The sequence below is a fragment of the Ascaphus truei genome, unplaced genomic scaffold (genome assembly GCF_040206685.1).
Source record: "Ascaphus truei isolate aAscTru1 unplaced genomic scaffold, aAscTru1.hap1 HAP1_SCAFFOLD_3247, whole genome shotgun sequence".
Lineage (NCBI taxonomy): Eukaryota > Metazoa > Chordata > Amphibia > Anura > Ascaphidae > Ascaphus > Ascaphus truei.
In genome coordinates this window covers 1-22,213 of record NW_027456232.1, presented here as the reverse complement: position 1 = coordinate 22,213, position 22,213 = coordinate 1, and the positions used below count along the sequence as shown (strand labels likewise).

Here is a 22,213-nt window from a genome sequence, read left to right as displayed (position 1 = left end):
TAGTTCATAAAACAATAAACACATCACTTGGTGGGTTGATATTTATTCTTCTAGTTTTTAAGTGGTCACAAATAGTGTTTTTTTTCCACCAGAACATCAGAGGTCAAATATTTCACTCAATGGGAACTGAAGTTCTTTTCATCAGAAAGTGTAGGAGTTATGTTAGTTTGCCAAACAAACAGGAATGCGTAGGAAGAGACTTTGCTTTGAATAGAAAATAATGAAATCTTAACTACACGGTCTTCATTTATCCTGTCTTCAATTTTTTTTGCAATACATTGTGAATAATTGTCACCATAGACCTGTCTATAATCATAAATAAAAAAGTGTAACTTTTTTTTTACCCAGCATAATACTGTGGGCTGTACCCTGTAAACGAAACATCGTTCTTTCCAAAGCCCTTCTAAAGACCTAAGCATATTTAATGTTGAAACTTAAAAACACTGGGCTCCTTTAAGATTTTACACTTGTGATTGTCAATTTTTTATTTATTTTTTTAAAATTTATTTTCTAAAATGGTACGCTGTGAATTCCAAATGTACATCTAATATACAAACTTTAATTTAGGAATTACAATAAAAGCACACAAACTATAAACCAAGCAGTAAAAAGGCGACGAGATGTTATTGCAAACAAATATATTTTAAAATACCCTCCCCCCCTCCCCCCAGTGCTTGTATTTTAAGAATGACAGAGGGTCCATAGTGAAACTAAACTAGCAAATGAGATATTATTTTTTTATAGACATTTGTATGTGCGATGATAGTCAATAAGCATATTCATATTCTGTAGCTTGCATGGGATAATCAGAAACATTACGGTGTGATCTGCTCATTGTTCGCACTCTTGAATCAGATACACTATTCAGATATGTGTTCTAAATGCTGCTGAAATGATACCAGACAATTTAAAATTAACTTTTCGAAATGTCAAATGCCCATTGTGAAATGCCACATTTTGATTCACTCTATAATAGAATTTACAATGTGCTGTCTTAATTAACCCTTACATAAACTACAAACACCAGCCACAGTTACAACTGTTCAGAACTAATCTCTCAACTATTTCAGACCAAATACACAAAGGTGAAAATGTAGCCACAATGGACCTGATTCATTCTTCCAAGTTATGCTGAATAAAGTTCACAAGTTTCCACATAAATACATTAAGACGAGGATAAATAATCAATGATACAAAAATGTTTTGCCTAAAATAATAAATACATGTCACTTATTTCAATGCATTTCCAACATTGCTAAAGAATTCATAAATTAACTTCTCTGAAAGTTTATATGCAGCGACATCACCATTGCTCCCATTTGGTCAAAAAAAAACACCTTTGCATGACACACTGCGCCTGCTAATTTCTCCATTAGACTTACCTTCAAGTACATCATTAATAGTTTTTTTTTGTGCCTTGGTTCGCAGTTTATTGCACGGTCATGCTTTAAATACTTATAAGAGGGTCCTTTTTCATTGACTTACATGAGTCGCAAGAAGCAATGCAGCTGCTACACGGATCAAACATTCCTCTAAAACTGTTGGCACTCTTAGAATAAGGTACATTAACAATTTCGTTCAGAAAAAAACGTGAGGTAATTAAAAGGAGTACATGTTGTTTCTCTCTCTCTCTCTCTTTCTCTCCATCCAACAGTTAGTTACAGATGCGTTAGTTTGGGTGCTTCTTGCATCCTTCCCTGAGTTGTGTGATGAGAAGTCAGATCTGTGTATGTGGGATGGGGGTCACAAGGTCCATGGTGATGGTTGCCTGGAATCTGAGCAGCGCAGCTGTAGTCCACACTAGCAGATGAAGGATGAGAGAGATGGCCAACATTGAACATTGGACCAGAGGCTGGCATTGAATCAACAAAGTTCCCTCCAACATAAACAGGGCTGCCCTGCAAATTGGGATTGGCAAAGCCACTGTTACTTTGCATGGTGTGATGGTCATACTCTGCTCCAGGGTATCTCTTTTGCTGGGGTAAACAGCTGCTGAGAGGTGCTGTGTAAGCAGCCAACCCATACATGTTTTGCTGTGATTTGGCAAAGGATGTTGGCGAAGGAGCATCATAACTAAGACTGTTAACAGTGGGAAGTTGACTGGAATATCCTACATGATTTGATCCACTCAGTGGACTTCGGTCTGGGGACTGCCCTGTTGGAGAATGCATGATCCCTTTAGCTTTCTGATCTTTCTTGTACTTCATTCTCCTGTTCTGGAACCAAATCTTAATCTGACGCTCGGTTAGGTTCAGCAGATTGGCCATCTCCACTCTGCGTGGGCGACAAAGGTAGCGGTTGAAGTGAAACTCCTTCTCCAGCTCCACTAGCTGCGCGCTGGTATATGCAGTGCGGACTCTCTTTGAAGATGGGCCTGTTGGGCTTTTTTCTTCACAGTTCTCTCCTTTGTTGAAAATCAAAGTACATTATTAGTCCCCAATCATATTATAGAATACAACATATCAATAGAGCGAGAGGTGTTGTGTGTGTGTGTGTGTGTGTGTGTGTGTGTGTGTGTGTGTGTGTGTGTGTGTGTGTGTGTGTGTGTGTGTGTGTGTGTGTGTGTGTGTGTGTGTGTGTGTGTGTGTGTGTGTGTGTGTTATATAACAACTGGGTGCTAACCGTCGGAGGAATGGGTAAAAGGGCAAATAAAGGAACAGACACTCCAAAATAAGCAAAATAAAGTCTCTCACAGGAGCCGAAACCTTGAATATTTCACATCACATTTATTTTGCTTATTTTGGAATGCCTGCTGGCCCTTCATTTCTCTCTCTCGCTCTGTCTGTCTGTCTGTCTCTCTCTCTCTATATATATATGTATATATATGTGTGTGTGTGTGTATAGTGTATATATGTGTATATATATGTATACACACACACACACACACACACACACACACACACATATATATATATATATATATATATATCACCCCCCCCCCCCCCCATTGTGACCAGCCTTGGGATGATTTCCACTACTTACATTGAAAGATTTAACTGTGAAATGGTGCCATAATGAGTTAAGATCCTCATTACATGATGTTTAAAATACATTTGTAAATATTCAACGTCCACATATTAAAACAAAGATGACTCAGCAATGATCATAGAACGATGTGAAATCACTAACGTCCTCAGTGCGCTTAGTAATTTTTTTTTTTTAATAATAATAAATTAACGTCTCTAAAATAAGTTTACAAGCAGGTGACATCCTAACGGTTTCTATTTGGTAGAAGGATGACACGAGTAAACTAAAATAAACTAAATCTAAGGTCTCAGTTAGACTTAATTCAAGTACATGATTCAGAGTAGTATGTCTTTCTTTGTAGTAAAATACTGTCATCTTTTTAAAGCAACGTCCACTTTATCACTCGTGCATAGGAATACTTTCTCTTTCTCATATATGTGTGGGTGTGGGTGTGGGTGTGTGGCTGTGAGGGGGTGTGAATGTTTCTGTTTTTTATTAATACATCACACCATAACTACTGTTGTATAAATCATTGGTGTTTTCACCACTGACCCATCAACACTTCGTATGATGGCCCTGCTACTGGACTTATTCTGATCCCATTTTCCCCTAAGTGGATTTAGTGCACCCTTTGCTATCATAATAAACGTTTCAGTCTGTGTACAGTTCAGGGGATCTCTTCAATAGCACGTGTTGCTACTCCCCACAATACAGGAGACCCAAACCCTATTTCTCAATAACACATACAGTATGCAAGGTTGAAACATTTCTTATTTGAATATAAACATTGCCTATAGACGTTTGTGTTGTACATTAGCTCTCTAGGCTACACATATTTTTTCCTCCAATGGAAAGAATTGTGATCCTCATGCATACACAAAGTCTATAAATAATGCGCATGGGGTTCCAATAAAAGACATTGGCTTCAGAAATCTTTTCACCCCAGATCCATTATAATACCAGTATCATATAAAATATAAAACCTCCTTAGCAAGTGGAAACTTGCATATGTTATCAATGGATTGTGTCAATGGATAATTGCTCTTTAATGCATTGCAAGAAGCCATGGGCACTGAAATTGTTCGTGTCAACTGGGACATATGTTGGTCCCTAGATCATAATGGGAGTGTAAATTCCCCAAGATCTCCTTTTTTATTTGGGAGAGGATTTTTCATCACTTAAAAGGTTAATAGTCCCAATTACTCCAATAACTTAGAATTCTAATATATGTGCAGACAGTTTCAGTTGTTTTACAAGAGGATTAAAATAATGTACCTGGAGGGGTGCTGGCATTTTTTTGTTTTGAATTTTGTCGTGATTCCTTCATCCATGGGAAAATTTGTTTACTCATAGTACCTTGGGAGGAATTAGAGGAATTAGATGATTTGCTTTTTTTCTGTGTTGAGGTATTGCCATGATTAGGGGAAGAAGGGGGCAAAGATGGCGCTTGATGTTGCTGTTCATTAATAATAGGGGTCTGGTTTGCATTTTGGCTTGAAGTTGTCCTCATGCAGCTGCCACTAACATCACTGGTCTTATGGTTTGGGGGCCTTACTGCAGATGGTTGTATAGAACAAGTGGAACTGGGATAATCATTTTCTAGAGCAGATTGTGAATATGGTTGATGAGTTGAGCTATAGCTGTAAGATTCTGGTTTGGCATAGGTATAACCCCCAAATAGTCCAGAGTTTTCATAGTAAGCTGTTTTCTGCATCTTGTTTTCTCTTATTGATAGGGACTTGGCACCCTTATCAAAGAGCATTGACTTTCTCAGTCAATTTTTCTGTTAGTCCAATCACTTGTTGTGAAACGATCTATGGAAAATAAAACAACATACAAATAAGGACCCAAGAGATAACCAATATAAATTATATAATCATTTATTTCACCTTCTTAAGTCTTGACTAATGATCTTAATGGGGTTGTAGCAGTGCACTCAAACAGCTATACACAAAGTAAACGTATTATGTATTCACAACGTGTTTACTATTCACATAATACATGAGTATGAGTGAAATATTTTCCAGTCTGAATGTATGGCATTGTTTTTTTCAGCAAATATTATATCTCCTCTCACAAGTGTGGTCAAACATAGTCTACTATATTTCAAACAACGGAGATATGTTTTGCTATATTTTAAGAATACTGGTCTAGTATCCCTGGAAATTTGTATAAAGATTAACTACCTTCTCCACCCCTCCAGCATGTGTGAGCTGTGTATGACTTGATGGATTGAGCAACTTTCAGAACCTGAAAAACTAGCACAAATTCCACCTCCATTGTAAAGTATGCCTCTTAACCGAGTGCGGTTAAAATATAACTACCACTATTCAACATCTTTTGTTTGATGCATTTGGAGAAAGCCCTTTGTCAGCTTTTGTGAAATTTAATTACACGATGTCTTTTTCTACAAGGTTTTACTGAAGCTGCATTTGTTGGAGACCTATACCATGCATGAGTTGCAAAGAATTGTTTGAATCGTAGCAGCATTTTCTTTGCATAACTGAAACAGTGACGATGTATTATGTTGCCTAAATTAGCAAAATGATTGAAGGACAATGTTAAACAATGATACCTAAAATATAAAAATGCTTCAAATTGTAAGAATTTCAATTATTAGCATTGTCCATGTAGTCTAAAGTCTAATATAATGTATGATGTATATAATCCAGTTTATTTCGTGCTTACGTTCCCATTTAAATATTTTTACATCAGCACCAAAATATATGCACTTTCATATTGAATTATTTTCATTACTTTTTCCATTGTCTAAATAACCACCACTTGGCGTGTAAGAAGCGGTATTTTATTAAATAAGCATTTAGTATGCATACAGGCTACCCATGTGCACTTATTGTTACTATCTGATAGCAGTCATGTCTCTAAATTGTATTTTGGCCTAAAATGTGTATCTTGACTTTTCAATGATAACATGAAACAATACAGCTTCGTGTCTGTAGTAATAAAGAGATTTTTCATAAATAGACATATCAACTCAGTGTCATTATTTCTCCACTGTGGTAGAATATTCTGAAATAAATTAAACTGAACTTCATTAGTGCATTGTACGTGTGAAATTATTGCATTAGCAATACTGGAATGCCTGTTGAATATTCTAAGGACATTAGCTGCTGAGCACAGCTAAGGGCCAAGCATTGTCCCCAAACCGAAACACCAGAGACAAAATATGAATCAGCCTGAGCTGGCTGCACATGAAATAATGTTTAGTATAAAACCGTCGAGAGCTTTATTTCTTTTCTGAAAATATCAACCGCTTGTGAACTTTGCCTGAACCTAAATAAGAAGCAATGGGTAATAAATCACTCGAACAATGGTCAACTGTCTTCTGATTCATCTTTTAAATGTTTTCGCCCCATAATATATTAGTGTTTTTAAAGATTGTAATGCATAGAGCACAATTGCTAACTAAATACCCCATGTACTATTTTTTTATTGAAGCAGATATCCTAAATATGTTAGACACACTATCCTATTTCAAATGGGTTTTAACGTTACATATTTTACATTTAGACACAGACGTCTTGTTTAAGAACTGTGTCCTATTCTCCGCAGCGGAATTAACCACAGTCCCTTTGCAACACCACAGGAAACGAATATATATATAAAAACAAAAACAAAAATATTTTCTGATACTAACGGGGTTTCCCCTTCCTACCCTGGGGATCTTTGTAACAGCTTAGAATCTACGAAATGAAACAAACGAATATTCCCCACACTGTACTGAGGGTCTACATTTCATATGTGTATTATAATTTTATACTTACACTGGCACAGTTAATTCGGTTTGAGATCAATACATAACATGATACAGAATAAATAAAAGGCTGGAAGAGCAAGCAGTCTGGTGGTTATTAAGCAGCCTGAGTCCACACCGTGCATATCAATGCACCTGTCATTGTGGTTTGGAACAAAATTTATGACTGCTAGTGCTAGGGCAGTAAACGCTTCAGTGAGGAATGGGGGGAAAAAACCATCCCAGGACCTAGAATTTTCAGAAATGTAAAACAGGCTAAGCGTAGGAGGAAGACTAGTAAAAGAATCCCCTACTCCGCAAATTCTCCCTTTTAAAATGCCTGTTGAGCAGAATTATAAAAGGTGGCCCTGCAGTTAGCATAAGACCCTGACTTTAACAGGACACAGGCAAAGTTCTCTGAAGTTCCTTTGGATTATAACAAAACAAAAATGACAAACGGATATTAAAACATTTTTTTTTTTTAAATGGAATATAATTTGGCAATCCCACCAGGAAGAAGCAGGAATCATTGACTCTTGGAACAAATGTCTTCAACTTTGTGAAGATCTCCATCCAACACTTTGTTTTATTTACAAGGACAACTTTATGGGCTCTGCATTTGGCGGGGTCTGCTCTGCTTGGAACTACTGTTGATGCAAAATGGTTACAATGTTAATATGTGTGTGGGGTATTTAATGGTGTGTTAAAAATGTGTGTGTTGTCATTGTGGTACATCTACGGACTTATGAAATGCTTAAAGACTGCCTGGAGGGGGGAGAAAATACATATTTTTCTACCCTTTTAAATGTTTTTTCACACTGTGTGTGCTTTAATTATTTTATTTACAGATATAAATACATATGTATATGTATGATAGTTTCATCACGATGCCTTATCAGTCTCACAATATCTTCTTGCTTCTGTGATACGTATCATAGCATTATATATATATATATATATATATATATATATATATATATATATATATATATATATATATATATATATATATATATATATATATATATATATATAAAATTAATAATAAATAATTCCGTTCATAAATTTGTATTTACAAATGTATTGGGACGACTGGGAATCAGAGTCGGAATCTTAGCTTTGGAAAACTACAACCACACATCTTTCTCTAGGATTTGAGTCTGGCACTTCACCTACAGTTATAACTTGTATATTGAATGCATTATTCATTTGATGAACTTACCGTATATTTGCTGGTCTTCAAGTTTTGTATTTAACCTTCTTTGGAGAGTGTCCTCCCTTATTTTTTCCAATCCCAACCAGGCAATTGCTGAGAGAAAAAAGTAAACATATAATTTAATCTGTGTTTATTTGTGCAAATTTTATTTACTGATGTACTCTCATTTATAATGTTAAGTTTAGGTGATAAAGTATGGATCAATCAATACATCTAAGGTTTTTTTCTTTTATTTGCTCTTAAAGTGAATGGATAGGTTGCTCTACAAAGACCGTTACATACTGATTTTCTATGTAGTAGCAATTAACTAAATATTAAGATAAAGCATCTTCCTTTGTAATGTGAGTTTATAATATGTATAGCCATCAAATTAATAAATCAATAATATTGTATCTAGAAAATGTGCTATATTGTTTACATTGTATATTTGAATGATCAACTTTCAAAAGTATTTCAGGAATATTCTTGGAATAAATATCTAATTGCACTTATGGCTACAAAATAAGTTACAGCTATCAGTGTGGTAATGAACAATTACAATGTACTTTGGGGCTACAAAAGAGATACAATGAACAAAGACCAGATTCCAAGAACTACCCCTAGGATTCCACTACGGATAGCCAGCTCTGGACACAACCAAACTATATGTATTCTGTATTCTAATTGCTTTCTGTGTTTTTCGCTGATCGCACTACATATTCATATGAGGGTAGTACACGAGTCTCTAAAATCAGTTAAATATAGAAAATCAACTTAAGAATAGAACATTTCCAATGCATGGGATATAAATCACAAACATTGGTAGTATACTACATGTATACTTGTACAATAACATTTTATATAATCACTTAGAAATTTGATGACTAAGTAGTTTTAAAAACACTAACTGTGCCAAAGAATCCCACACAAAGACAAGCTAGGCCATTATAAGAGACAATATCTAGCAACTATAAGCCTTTGAAATGACCTTTGGCTCGTATAGCAATAACTCACCACTTAATGAACAACCAACGGAAGAGTCCCCAGTAGCTCACAACAGAAGAGAACTAACAACTTTCCACGAAATCCTCATTATCAGTACCCAAACCCACTACGATGCAGCACTTTCCTTCTTTCCACATCTTATTAAGTTTTGCTGGCAAAATTAGAGTGTAGAAAGAGTAAGTGGATGAATACAACTGCTGATCTACAGTGTCCCTAGTCCAGGGCCAGTGCAATAACATCTTATATAATATATTCACTATTCACGTGGGCGTACGTCAAGTTTCAGCTTATTTTTTTAGCCTAGATTGGAAGTATAGTTACTAATTGTAACCAGATGAGACAAATCGTTAGGGTGTATCTTGCTACATCAAGAAGTGATCGTGATATAGCAAACCAACTTAGTATCATCTGTTGCCACGGTAAGTTTCTAATCTGTATAATTGTTGACTTCAGGTAATTGTAATATTGTGGGCAAGAAGGGCCATATTCAAAATATTGCACCTAACCAAACAGGAATTTGAAACCTTAAATTTGCCATTGGTTAGATTGGGTATGATTCCATTTTTTAATGAATGAGAGCAATTTTGAAATTACTTTTCCCAATCACTCTGGGATGTTTCTCATTATAAAAAAATAAATAAAAGTTAACTGCTGAAGGAAATGTTTTAATGGAAAAGGTATTACACATACTGTCGAATGTATAAATATTTTAGAATTTGATTAAAATAGAGGGGAAGCTTTATATGGCTGTTCCATGGAATTAAATGAAATGCTGTATCGAAGTAATTCGATTTAGCTGACTTACTTGGCAGGCCAAAAGGTTGAAGGCAAACAGCTAAGTAGAAATGACCACTGCTTTTAAGTTTCGATAAAAGAAAATGAATACGTTTGTATTCATTCTCAGTATTTTTATATTCATATATAGATCCTATAAGATATGCAGAACGTTTGTGAACAATGGTTGTTTGAGGCCTTCACTGAAAATGCTGAAATTGTAGAAATAATGCAGCTTTAAAGGTCTTGTATTTAAATGTTGTGCATGTTTGCACCAGGAAATAAATGAGTATTGGAATAATTTTGTCTCTTGGACAAATCTGGTGCTTTTGTTTTCTGGAAAAAAAATAAAATAATTTAGAATAACCCTCCATATCAATGTATTCTTTTACAATAAAGGCCTATTTTACTGCTCCATATATTTATTTATCAAAGCTGTGATGGAGAGTTGCATCAGGATAAACACAGCACCAGTTTTATCCAGATAGTATTCCATTTTCTATTGAAAATAAAGGGATGGATAGGTTATTGAAACAATTTTGGTGCTAGTTTTATTCCTGTTCAAAACTGGAGCAAAGATGTTCTAAAGATCCACTTATATACAGAAGCAAAATCAGGATTTGGGGGAAATTTAGCACAAAGGAAATGGGAACCCCAGTGAAAAACAATATCCTATTGTTTTAAAGGATGCTTTTCTTTGATACACCTGGAAAACTTGAATGAAATATATCCTAAATTTGTAAAAAAAAAATTTTTTAAAAAAAGACAGATGTTTATCACATATATTCATTTGATTTAATTTTGACAAATGATACAAATAAATTATCCTTACTAAAGGATAGGTACAAATAAAACACGGAGTGTCTCATACATACGTTCTTAATATGAATAGGACTAATATAATATTTGACTTTAAAAGAAGGAATTAAATAGGAACAAATATTGTATTTGTATCCTATTTTAAAAAGGCATAGCATGGAACTTGCATTGACATTAAATACACCTTAAATATACATAAATCAACTTGAATGTATCATGCCCAGTAGTCCAGGACACCATATTAATGCGATGCTCAATCTTACTTTGACAGAAGCAAAAGATTAACTTATTTCTATAGCCCCCCCACCCCCAAATATATAATATATTTTATTTTCGAAATTAATATTTTCCAACTGTTCAAATACGATTAAATGAGTATGTGACAAAAAAAAAACCCCACCTTTTTTTTAAGTCACTATTCTGATAAACATGCTCATGGTGTACAGTATATGTGATCTAATCATTGAATGCTTATTTGTGGTTGCATTTTTATTTTCTACCAAAGTACTAAATGCCTAAAATCATCAATAAAGTACAATAAATCTTACTAACATACCTTGATAAAGGCATTATACAACCTTGCGTTCAAAGGTTTCAGTTTGTCATGCAAGATCTTACCTGTGAATCAATTTATCATAAACCTGTGCTCCTCAGTCTCAATATCTGTGTCTGCAGGAAAATATCCTTCACCCTCTGTCTGTAGGCGATACTGTCCTAAACCTGATCTTGCGGTTTTGCAGACATTTCCATATACCAGTGCACTGTATTCCCGATAGAATGAAAACGAGCTGAGACTCACCTACCAATAAAAGTCAAGGCAAATGAAGTTCTGATTTTGTTTTAAATCAACCCTTTGCCTCCGCGTTGCCTAAATTAAGAGAATGTGTCCACTGTTGTTTTAATGAGACACCGTTTCTAAGTTTGGGCCAGTGATGTAAGTTAAGAGCCTTTATAATCAGAAATATAGGCGCTGCCTTAACATTGAAACATATTGGTTCACGTGATCAGTATACCATGTTACAATTTCAGCTGCTGCTTTAACTATATGGTTCCTTTTAAGGTGACCAAGCACAATCTGTACTCATGTCCCCACAATTATTAATATTCTTTGATAGCTATTACAGTGCAATGCCTCGGTAAATAAGTAGCATCCTCAGATGATGTCCTGAAAATGTATGGTTATGAAAATTCTTAAAGATCACTGATTATTTTGGGTACAAAACCTGCTTCCTATATGACAATACCTTAAAATATTTGATAGTAAGGTATGTCAAACCCAGTAACCCCTCATAACTGGGAGTGAATGTTTAAATGCATGGTAATGTTAATGTGTGGGGTTTCCCCCTCAAATACGCTTTGAGATAATGTATAATAACGCTGCTTTTTAATTTTGATACAGGGTCTCATTTTTTTGCCACAAGATTACATATGAAATAACATTCACCAAAACATCATTTGTTTGTAAATTATCATTTATTTGCTCTGCAGGTTCAGGAACGGAATTTTGGATCTTGGAGAAAACTAATCTCAGAGACTCGCCTTTCATCAAGAACATTGCAATATATATTAAAGCACTAAACATCTGTATTTTTTCACGTTTAGGTTGTTTAAATAAAATGTACCAATAAAAATGAATTTGACGTTCAGTTCCTTTGTATTCAGTTGCTGCAAAGAACAATATATTGTACTACAATTCCCTCATGTGATGGTCAAATCGACAACTAAACAAACAATTACAGGTAAATACACATGTACACATATACATATATATATAAATATATATATATATATGTGTGTGTGTGTGTGTGTGTGTGTGTGTGTATGTGTTTGTGTGTGTGTGTGTGTGTGTGTGTGTGTATATATATATCATCTCACTTCACTTTACTGATTTTAGTAAGAACGGTTTATCTATCAAATGCGAGATGTGAATTCAGCCTCACAATAATAGCCAAACAATGATATCACATTATGTTCACAGAAGAATACGAACAAATACAGTTGGGTACAAAAATTCTGCTTCCAGTCGAGTTAAAGGGCAATAAACTGATGTTTTTCTTGCCAGATCGTGAGAATCCAACTTTAGTGGGAATTTGTCTCAACTAGAGGATCTAACACCAGCACCGCCGCAGCATATGTTCATAGACTACAGCAATAAAACTGAAAGATTTACAGTCTTCGTCCGACCCCCAACAGCCTCGCACCCTTTCAGGAATTACTTACAATGATTTATAACAACAACTTGGACAATTGTCAACTGATAAAACGTCCATAGCTACATCTAGGAAATAAATGTTATTATTATAGCCGCAGTATTTTTTTGTTTAGCCTAATTTACCCCTTTGCTGGATCTTTAAGACTGCGAAGTTCACATCTGTGAATAAAAAGATACACAAGTGTGTAGCTGAAAACTAACATTTTTTTTTTACTGTTGAATTTGAACACTTTATTATTTTGCTCTGAAAAGGAAAAGCAGGGTAAATTGCCTTTTTTTTCTATAAAAGATTGTTGTTACGCGTGCAGTCTTTAAATATATATATATATATATATATATATATATATATATATATATATATATATATATATATATATATATATATATATATATATTGTATTGCACTGGAAGCCTGTATTTCCATTTATAAAATAAGCAATACATTATAGATAAATAAACTGCAATTCAAAAACCGATTGTTTACGTCCCAAACGGAATTTTATATCTGTACAACCAACATGCACATACTACAAATATGTGGTTATATGAACAATAAAAAGATGAATTGACAAATCTAAATAGCCAGATTGGGGTTTCTAGTGATCTCTGCATCTGGATTAAAATTGCAGGTGCATCTATAGTTCTACATTTCCTTTCCCCCATGTCCTACTGGGATACATTAAAAAAAAAAATCAGCAACTATCCATTTACTATTATAGATTGTTCCAAATGATGTGAATGAATGGTTGTGTCCAGTAGAAAATTATCCATTTTAAGTGTAATAGTAATGACTACTGCAGAGTTAAAAGCACACTCGGAAATCATTATGTGTTTGCTAACGCTTGCCTTGGGTAAAATTTCAACTCCATTTTATAGCCTTTCTATTATGACGCAAAGAAAAATTTACGACCCTTGCTTGAAAAGAAGTTCAGGGCCCTTTCTCACTGTTTTAAGAATAGGCAGCAGATGCCCTGACAGTCAGCATTGTTCCCAAGAAAACCCAAGCATCCACTAAATCTTAGCCATTTCAGCAAGCATACAAATCTAACTAAATCCTTTCAATTCCCTTTACTACTCAAGATATCCCCAAGCAGAACTCAAGGAACAGTTGCATACATCATCCTAATTTTTTTATAAACCCAAAGCTTTCTGAAACAAAGGTCACTAAATCAGCCTATGCCAACTTCTGACTGCAGCATAGTTGTAAAGAAGCAAGCACAGGGTGCTATTTATCAAGTATATGGCAGCTAAGTTCATTTAGAAATATGACTAAGAAATAAAATAAGAAGGCATACCTACCAAGATCTCTTTTCTTCTGCTATCAAATAGATAGTAGGAGTGCAGAGTATAGTGACTGCTCTCTTTGTATATTATATTCTTGGGATCTCTTCAGTTTTCAAGTCTGATAGAGTCCTTTGCTTGGCAAATTAATGACGACGCTGTGTTTCTTAAGGGACGTGCTGAATTAATTATTTCGTGGATCACGTGGGTCACGACTTGAAGAAACCTATTCTTGGCATCTTCCTTCCACTTTGATATTGTACATGTTAGGAACATTTCTAGAGCACACTATGCTGTCTCTGTGTTTACAAAATCAATGAAAAAGACCCACAAGATGGCTGTAAAAGCTCTGAGGTTCTGCATTGAAAGATCCTGATTTACTGTACTGTACAGTGGGAGCTGTTTGCTATTGACTCTGCCTTCCTCTCCATTCTTTTCTTAACGACTAGTGGTGATATAATACACAGAATTTTATTGATGTATTGTTAGTAGCAGAGGAGGAGCCTTTAGACAGCACACAGCCATTTCTACTTCACACCTAATATATATTGAAAATACAAGTTTTCATAAATGTGGTTTATATCCTCTGGCTGAACTAGCTTGGCACATTATGGCTATAGCGTTTCCTTATGAGTGTTGAGCCATGGAGATAAACATCTTACTATTTGCACATATGTGGTTCCCAATGTACCTTTGAAAATAAAGGGCTAAAAATATTTTTTTTTTTAACTGCACGTTACTTTGTATGTAATCAGTTGATGTTTTGTGTATTGTGATGGATGAGATATGGAAATCATATTCAATAAAAAAAAATTTCCCCTTACAGTCATATACATTTGACTTTTTCTACTGATGGAAGATAAAATAAAATCAAGTTTGATTACATTCTAAAGTTTTCCAAGATTTGATTACCTATTTTTTTAATGACACCATATTTGCTGATTTAGGTTCTGGGTGTAAATTTTAATATAAACAATGAGCACATTGAAATTATTTAGTGGAATTTAAGCATTGTTATTTGAACAACCAATACACACCTTTTTCTAAAAGAAAAGAAAAAGTTAAAAAAAAGATGTATATGTTAAGATGTAAAAATAGCAATAACATTCATTATTGGCTAAACGTGAACGTGTGTTAGTAAAATATTATACTCAATCACTGCAAATCAGGAGATACAAACATATTTTCATATACTTTTATTAAGTCAATGACACAGAAAGAAAATACAAGATAACTGCAGACAACAAATAGTATAAATAGTCATTTTTGCAGTCAATGGTATATAACACATTGGTGAGGTTTACAAAAAGGTGTGTGTGTATATATATATATATATATATATATATATATATATATATATATATATATATATATATATATATATATATAGACATATATATATATATATCCATATATTTCTATATTATATATATATATATATATATATATATATATATATATATATATATATATATAATATAGATATATATATATATATATATATATATATATATATATATATATATATATATATATATATATATATTGTAAGAATATCTGACCAGCCATGCATCTAAAAAATCATACTTAGCTCCCTCCCCCTTTCATCTCATATGGATACCCATAAGCAAATTGGAAGATAGTGGTATGGATTGCATTGCCATTAGTTTATAGAGAGATGTATTGACATGAGAACGTATAAGATTTGAATAGGTCTCTGCTGTTGTATGCCTGTTTCAATCATAGATTTACACACTGCACATATTTTACTGTTTAATACTTGCATACATTACAAAACTCAGGTTTTGAGATTGGAATGTAGTTTCAAAAGAGACAGACATACAATTAATAGAAAAATATTTGTGGCACATGTTGTTTCTATCATGTTGTTAGGTTTACTGTATTTAACAAAAAATTACATTACATTAAAAAAAAATATGATCTGTGTGTAAATAAAAAAAGTTCTCACACTGTATGAATGAAAACAACAGAGATAAGAAGTTTGCTGATTTTGATACTGTATTTTTTAGATCATACCTGGTGGGAACATTATTAGTTGTGAGCATAATTACATCAATTTTAAACCTTGTACAAAGGAGGCTTTTAGAACTACTAAACCTAAAAGGCTTCCTATGTCTAAAATAAGGGAGTTAAGGTCCAAGAGGTCAAGGGTTTAGAGGTCAGCACTCCCGGCTTAAATACAGCTAATCGAATAGAAAATTTGTCCTCCAGATGAACCTGTTTCTGCGGTTTAGCCGAACTTCAGTAAAATACCTTTTCAACTTCTCAACGTGAAGGCTTCACAAAAAAGACATCTTCACTCTGTATGAACTGTGTGCTTTTTGTCATAGAAACAATGATGCAAATAATACAGGGATACCCATCTTTAATAATACGACATGAACATATTCAAGTATTGCCATGTGTAGCCTGAGAATACCAAGCTAACCTCAAGGAAGAACAAAGAATGAGGCTGTAGATTATAGTACAAAAGGCTTAGACATGTAATAGTTATAAAGATTTAGCAGCAAGTAAAGTCTTAGAGAAGTACATTCTAACACATCACACATAGAAGCATTTTTTTCTACATCAAGGCATTATTTTAATAATAAATTTAGTTTTGTGCTGCAGATGCCCGAAACAGCCTAGCTATAATTTTCAAATGTAGCTAATCCCTGCTTTTTGTTGTTGTAAGGATACTGATTGTATTTGTTTTAAAATACCAAAATACAAATGAATTAATAATAAATAATGACCATTTTTATCATGTATTTTGCTGTTTTTTATTTTAACAAATTGCGTTTCAAAAATAGATTTAATGGCGACATTGAACAATTAAACATGTAGCTTCCGACACTTTCCCTACTGATTTAAACTGGAAATGCTATACAATCATATGTTTTAACAATCTCTAATAGATGTATTCCATTTTCACATAAGTAATGTTACCTGAAAACGAGAAATGAAATGTACATTTTGCTAGTTTGAAGACTAATATGTTACAATGGCCAATTCTATGGGAATATTAATTTCATATTTCTTGGAAGACTTTTTTGTTACATTATCACATTTATTTCATTAAGTAAATGATGTATTTGAACATATTTTACCAGCAAAGCTGCACCAAAATCTACATCTCGTTTCTAAGCATTTTCTGTGGGAAATGGTGCATACAATATCCCACATTTTCTCTCCTATTTACTCAAGAACAGTAAAACAATTGCTAATAAAAATTCAGAGTACACATTTACAAAACTACTTTATATAACCATTGTAATTGCTCTAATACTAAATTATGGATGTCAGAAATATGTACTCTAAAAGATTGCAATGCTAGCAATTTTTCAATAATTGTATTATCAACGTAGAAGAAAAATCGTTTCAATTTCCTTCTTGGATTTTTTATTTTTTTTTTGGCTTTGGATTGTTTTTGCTTGTAAGATAATTTTGTTTTCAATAAATACGTGAATGCACTTTTAAAATAAAATAACCCGTTTATTTAATACAATTTTCATGATTTTGGTATAGAATTCGTGTGAATCATACTAGCAGTAACAGACAAAAAGCTAAATCAGAACAGAGATTGACCATATGGTTTCCACATTTAGGTTTTCAGTAGCTACTAACGTGGTCTCTACAGCATATTTTTGTTACCCCATTGGTATCCTGTATAATAAAACAGTAAATACATACTGATTAGAAGTAGCTAAGAAATATTTCCATAGATTTGTGTTCGATCTTCAATGGTGCAATAAAATCACACTTTTTCTTATGTCCAAAATATTCTGTTTCAGAAGAACTCCTTGAAATATTTATTTCTTATAAATGAATTATAATTATTGTGCCAGTGAGCAATAAAATAGTCCGTGATATTGGCATGGAATTTCTTTTATACAACAGTACCTATGAAAATGAGGTGACAGTCCCGGAGCCTTTTACTGCTATACATGCAGATTCTGCTTCAGTAATGTCTATTTTCTATAATACAGTTCAGAAAGGGGAGAATAAAAGGGCTGGAATTTGCAATTTCATCTTTTTTTTCTATAAAGATGTCAGGTCAGTCTGGTGGTCCTTGGAAATAGTTTGTATATGTTGAGAAGAACTAGATGACGAAGATCTGCCTTTTGTATTGGGCAATTTGTGGTCTTTCTTCCACTTCATCCTCCTGTTTTGGAACCAGATTTTGATTTGGCGTTCAGAGAGACACAAAGTATGAGCAATTTCAATACGACGACGTCTAGTAAGATACCTGTTAAAATGAAATTCTTTTTCCAGTTCCAGGACTTGCTGCCTAGTATAAGCAGTTCTTGATCGCTTGGGTTCCCCTCCAGTGTAATTTGGATTCACTGAAAAAAAAAAAAAAAAGCCCCATATAGAACTTTGAGAAAACCTGACCTTCCAATTTGATCATAATATGAATGAAATATAGACTGGTTTCTTGCCTATCAAAGACTGCCTATTATGCATGAACATATCTTAAATGCAAGCACACACTTTTAAGATGGAGTTTTCTACTGCAATAAAAAAAAAACAAAGCCACATGGCCAACGGCCTATTCCCTCAACCATAAAAATTTATGATGAGTGTAATGGCTGCCTTGGTTTTAAAACCCTCATAAATAATGTTTTCAGCAGCTTCCTTAGATCACAGTACACGCTGCATTACAGGAAACACTTAAGAAGTTGATTCTTACCTGAGTTCACATGGACTTTCTTCATCCAGGGATAAACTATTGCTGGCTGTTTAGATAGACTTCCATTCTTAGGGTGCTGCTGCTGCTGGCTGCAAGGTCTTGAGCTGGATATAGGAGCTGGTGGTGGGCCCTGGTCTTCAGAGTCAGGGAATGGATCCTGGGGCCCGGGCTGCTCCTGTCCATGACCTCGGGGCTGCAATGCAGAGCCCTGGGCATGGCTACAGCTAAAGGGCTCTTCGCTGTAGTTTGGCCGGGGAAAGATTCCTTGGTGCTGAAATTCAGAGCCCTGCGGTGAGCTGTAGAAATCAGAGCCCTGCTCTGCTAGGTAGCTGTTTTGTAAATATTCCTCGCAAGGAGGAAATTTGGGATCCACATACTTAGAGTTTACCATAAACGAACTCATGGCCATTAATTTCTGAGGATAGAAAATACTAATTTTTCTCGTGTTGTCTTTTTTTCTGCCTCCATAAAGCCCTCCTACTTGCTGTCAACTGAATAAAGTTAGGTGTCCATGTGACTGAGCCAGCCAATCAGAGAGCAGAGAGTTTATCACTGGATTTAATTGTACCTCATAATTTTCACAAAATAACAAAATAATATTGATTTAATTGGATCATTGTGAATTCATTTTTTTCCCTTAATAACACATTTCCCTGTGTTTATTGAAAAAAAATCCAGTGCTGATGACCATAAGACAACCATGGATTTAGTAGCAATTGACTTTTATAACCTTTTGTGCCCTGTAAATTCTGGTTCTGTGTTGTGATCCTGCTACAATGTGTTGTATTTATAACAGAGAATCCTCCTTTAAACTGTGGGTAAATCCCATGTTAAGAAAAAGAAGGCTAAAATTGGCAGGGCGACATCAGGAGAGTAATAATATGTACAATAGATCTGTCTTGGCTTTTGTCTTTCAGGGGTCATCCAAAAGTTACCAGAATCTAGTCAGGTTGAAAAAATTAGGCAATCAGTAACTTTTGGTTTACTTTTCACATGCTTAAGTGGGAAATAATACTGGGAAGAACAAAACATGCATGTACTCTCTACGAAATAAGTAGATATCAGAGTGAAAGTTATTTAAATATTGTAAATTGTAAGGTTAAAATCAGATCGAATCGGTCTTTGACTTGAGTGTTCATACAGGTTCCAATTTAAAATTCTGAACACAATATGAATAGAATAGCAGAAACATCCCATAATAAATAGATATATGAGCATTCTAATAACCAGAGATGATGCAGTCAGGATTTTTTTTTTTTTTTTTTTTACAAATAACACCATAAAAATGCAATAATGCGACAATCGTGAGCATTTCAGGAACAATGAATATTGGAGACAATTTAAGACTTCTCAATGGATTTGATGGACACAGGGTAGATGAATCATAGACATATTTAATAGGTAATGTATTATGAAATAGCTATACTCACGATTTCATAGTAATATTCACTGAAAACAGTCAATGCAAATACAGTATTCTAGCTTGCTGAGATCGAAGTTTTTGCATCGACCATATATTCCCCTAGAATCGAATCTGTGACTATGTGAACACCACACAAATTCGGTTCTACAGGGTACATATAGACAACGTAATAACAGTCCTTCATCTACTTATAAACTGCTTTGAATCACAGCCATCACACATTGATCTGTTGCCTATAAAACATACATTCTATTTTAGTATCTCAATAATGCCAAACATAATAAAATAATGATATTTTAAAGTCAGTCAAATAAAAAAAACATTTTTTTTTTGTAATTGCCCATGCCTTATATTCAGTGATCGAAGTGGTTTAAAAAAAATGTTAATATGCATGATTTAAAAAAAACATCTAAACCTCTTAAACATTGGGAAGAAAGTCTTTGGACTTCAGTTTAGATGGCTAATACCAGTGCTGTAAAAAAAAAATTGGGACAACTTTAAAAAAATAAATACTTTTTCTTACTTAAATAAAAGGGAGAACTGGATGTAATTACAAAGTAATGGTACTCGGGTTTTATTAATAGATAATGTAGTAGTCCTTTAGCCTTTAGTACCCTTACACTTACATGGACCAAAACCAGAGTTCTTCAAGTAGAAGGTGTTCAAAACAACCTTTCCAGATATATTTTTTTTCGTTAGCATGCAAGAAAAAGACTATTATTATGTAACCTATCGCTTTTGTATACATTAAGAATAATAGGACTATGGCACCTGTACATTTATTTGCTCTATGTTCTAATTCGAACGTGAGCATCATCGAATTGAAGAAACAAACACACCTACAGCCCCTTAAAAGATATCTCCTTTATCTCACATTAACAGAAAGTGTACAGATAAAAACATGAACTTGGCCATATAAAAATCAGGAAATACATATATGCAAAAACATAGATGATACGTGATAATTCTTATAATCAAACATACTTAACTTGGAATAAAGTCATGCAATGTTAGTGACTGTTCTGTAATTCATACCAATTGAATGCAAAGTGATTCTCAGAAACCAGCCTTTACGACTATATTCAGATTTTTTGTGTGGTAGCGTTTATGGTGAAGGCCAGGGCAAAAAGGTCATTTGAAATCATTTGCAAACATATCACAAAGTTTCATTATTTTTACGTTGTCGACAGTCTCCCACTGGAGTACAAAAGTTCATGAATTGTTCCTGACCTGGGAGCTTGGGATGCTGTCCACTGCTTCAAAGCTTAGTCTTGTAGATACCCAAACTCTGAGGACCTAGGACACCTTTTTAATATGTGTGTATTTTTTTCTCCAATGATAAGGTAAGTTTCAATTGGGAAAGATGAAACAGATTTTTATTTGGTCGTTATCAAGGTTTTTTTTATTATAGATAATTAAACCTTTTTTTTTTTAATTTAACAGAAAGAGGGCTTTTTGTATCTGCACATACATCGTTTCATGTAATCAAATATAAACCAATTGTTCATTTAATACAGTGATGTAACCGAGTTCTTTAAAAATCTATTTTCATGAGCCAATCAAATGAAGATGGTTTAACAATCATATTATATCAAATTTTCTAGAAAATATAACCGTTGCTGTGTGGGTTTGGCTTAAAGCAATGTATTTTTTTATATGTTCCTTTCAAAAATAAACATTGAAAAAAAACCCAGTAACAATATTTTGAGAATACCTTGTACTTTGTATGTGTGTTTTTTACTTGTCCAAGTTGATAAAAATCAAAGTTAACGTTTATCTGTGCACATTTTCATATTTGTTAGACGCTGTGACCTGCATTTCACCTTATAGCAAGACTTGCTCAGACAGGTCAAAGCCAAAGAGTTATTGATGGACAGAAGCGTTAAATATTCACCTCCTGTTCAACTGCCCATACAAATGCTTTTGATCTTTCAGTCTTTTTGTGGCCTGGTTCATAATAAGTATATTCAATGTTTTATGGTAAATTAAGGTAATCTTTTGAATTTTTAAAGGTCAACCTAACCTATTTCTAGCAATGTTATAGGAAACATTTACAGTTTATCACCACTTTGCAATGTTACCCATCAGCG

At 33.9% G+C, this 22,213-nt stretch overlaps 2 protein-coding genes across 2 annotated transcripts; both read right to left on the bottom strand.

Annotated features, from left to right (window-relative positions):
- Positions 1–676: 676 nt before the first annotated feature.
- On the bottom strand, positions 677–20,202 carry LOC142483384 (homeobox protein Hox-D3). The gene is made up of 4 exons (XM_075583463.1): positions 20,131–20,202; positions 7,944–8,030; positions 4,243–4,781; positions 677–2,404 (listed from the first exon to the last, which is right to left on the bottom strand). Exons 3-4 carry the CDS (start codon positions 4,727–4,729, stop codon positions 1,659–1,661), a joined length of 1,233 nt encoding a protein of 410 aa, XP_075439578.1. The 5' UTR covers positions 4,730–4,781; positions 7,944–8,030; positions 20,131–20,202; the 3' UTR covers positions 677–1,658.
- Positions 15,571–20,111, bottom strand: LOC142483385 (homeobox protein Hox-D4-like). Its single transcript, XM_075583464.1, has 2 exons — positions 18,701–20,111; positions 15,571–18,353 (listed from the first exon to the last, which is right to left on the bottom strand). The coding sequence occupies exons 1-2, from the start codon at positions 19,107–19,109 to the stop codon at positions 18,049–18,051; spliced, it is 714 nt and encodes a 237-aa protein (XP_075439579.1). The 5' UTR covers positions 19,110–20,111; the 3' UTR covers positions 15,571–18,048.
- Positions 20,203–22,213: the final 2,011 nt, after the last annotated feature.

Bases quoted from the DNA above. Each gene is read 5' to 3' on its own strand.
- LOC142483385 (XM_075583464.1), bottom strand. From the start codon at position 19,109: ATGGCCATGAGTTCGTTTATGGTAAACTCTAAGTATGTGGATCCCAAA. The intron at 18,354-18,700 runs GTAAGAATCAAC...TTTTTTTTTCAG, and splicing joins GAAAGTCCATGTGAACTCAG to TGAATCCAAATTACACTGGA.
- LOC142483384 (XM_075583463.1), bottom strand. From the start codon at position 4,729: ATGCTCTTTGATAAGGGTGCCAAGTCCCTATCAATAAGAGAAAACAAG. The intron at 2,405-4,242 runs GTACATTATTTT...TTTTCAACAAAG, and splicing joins AAATGCCAGCACCCCTCCAG to GAGAGAACTGTGAAGAAAAA.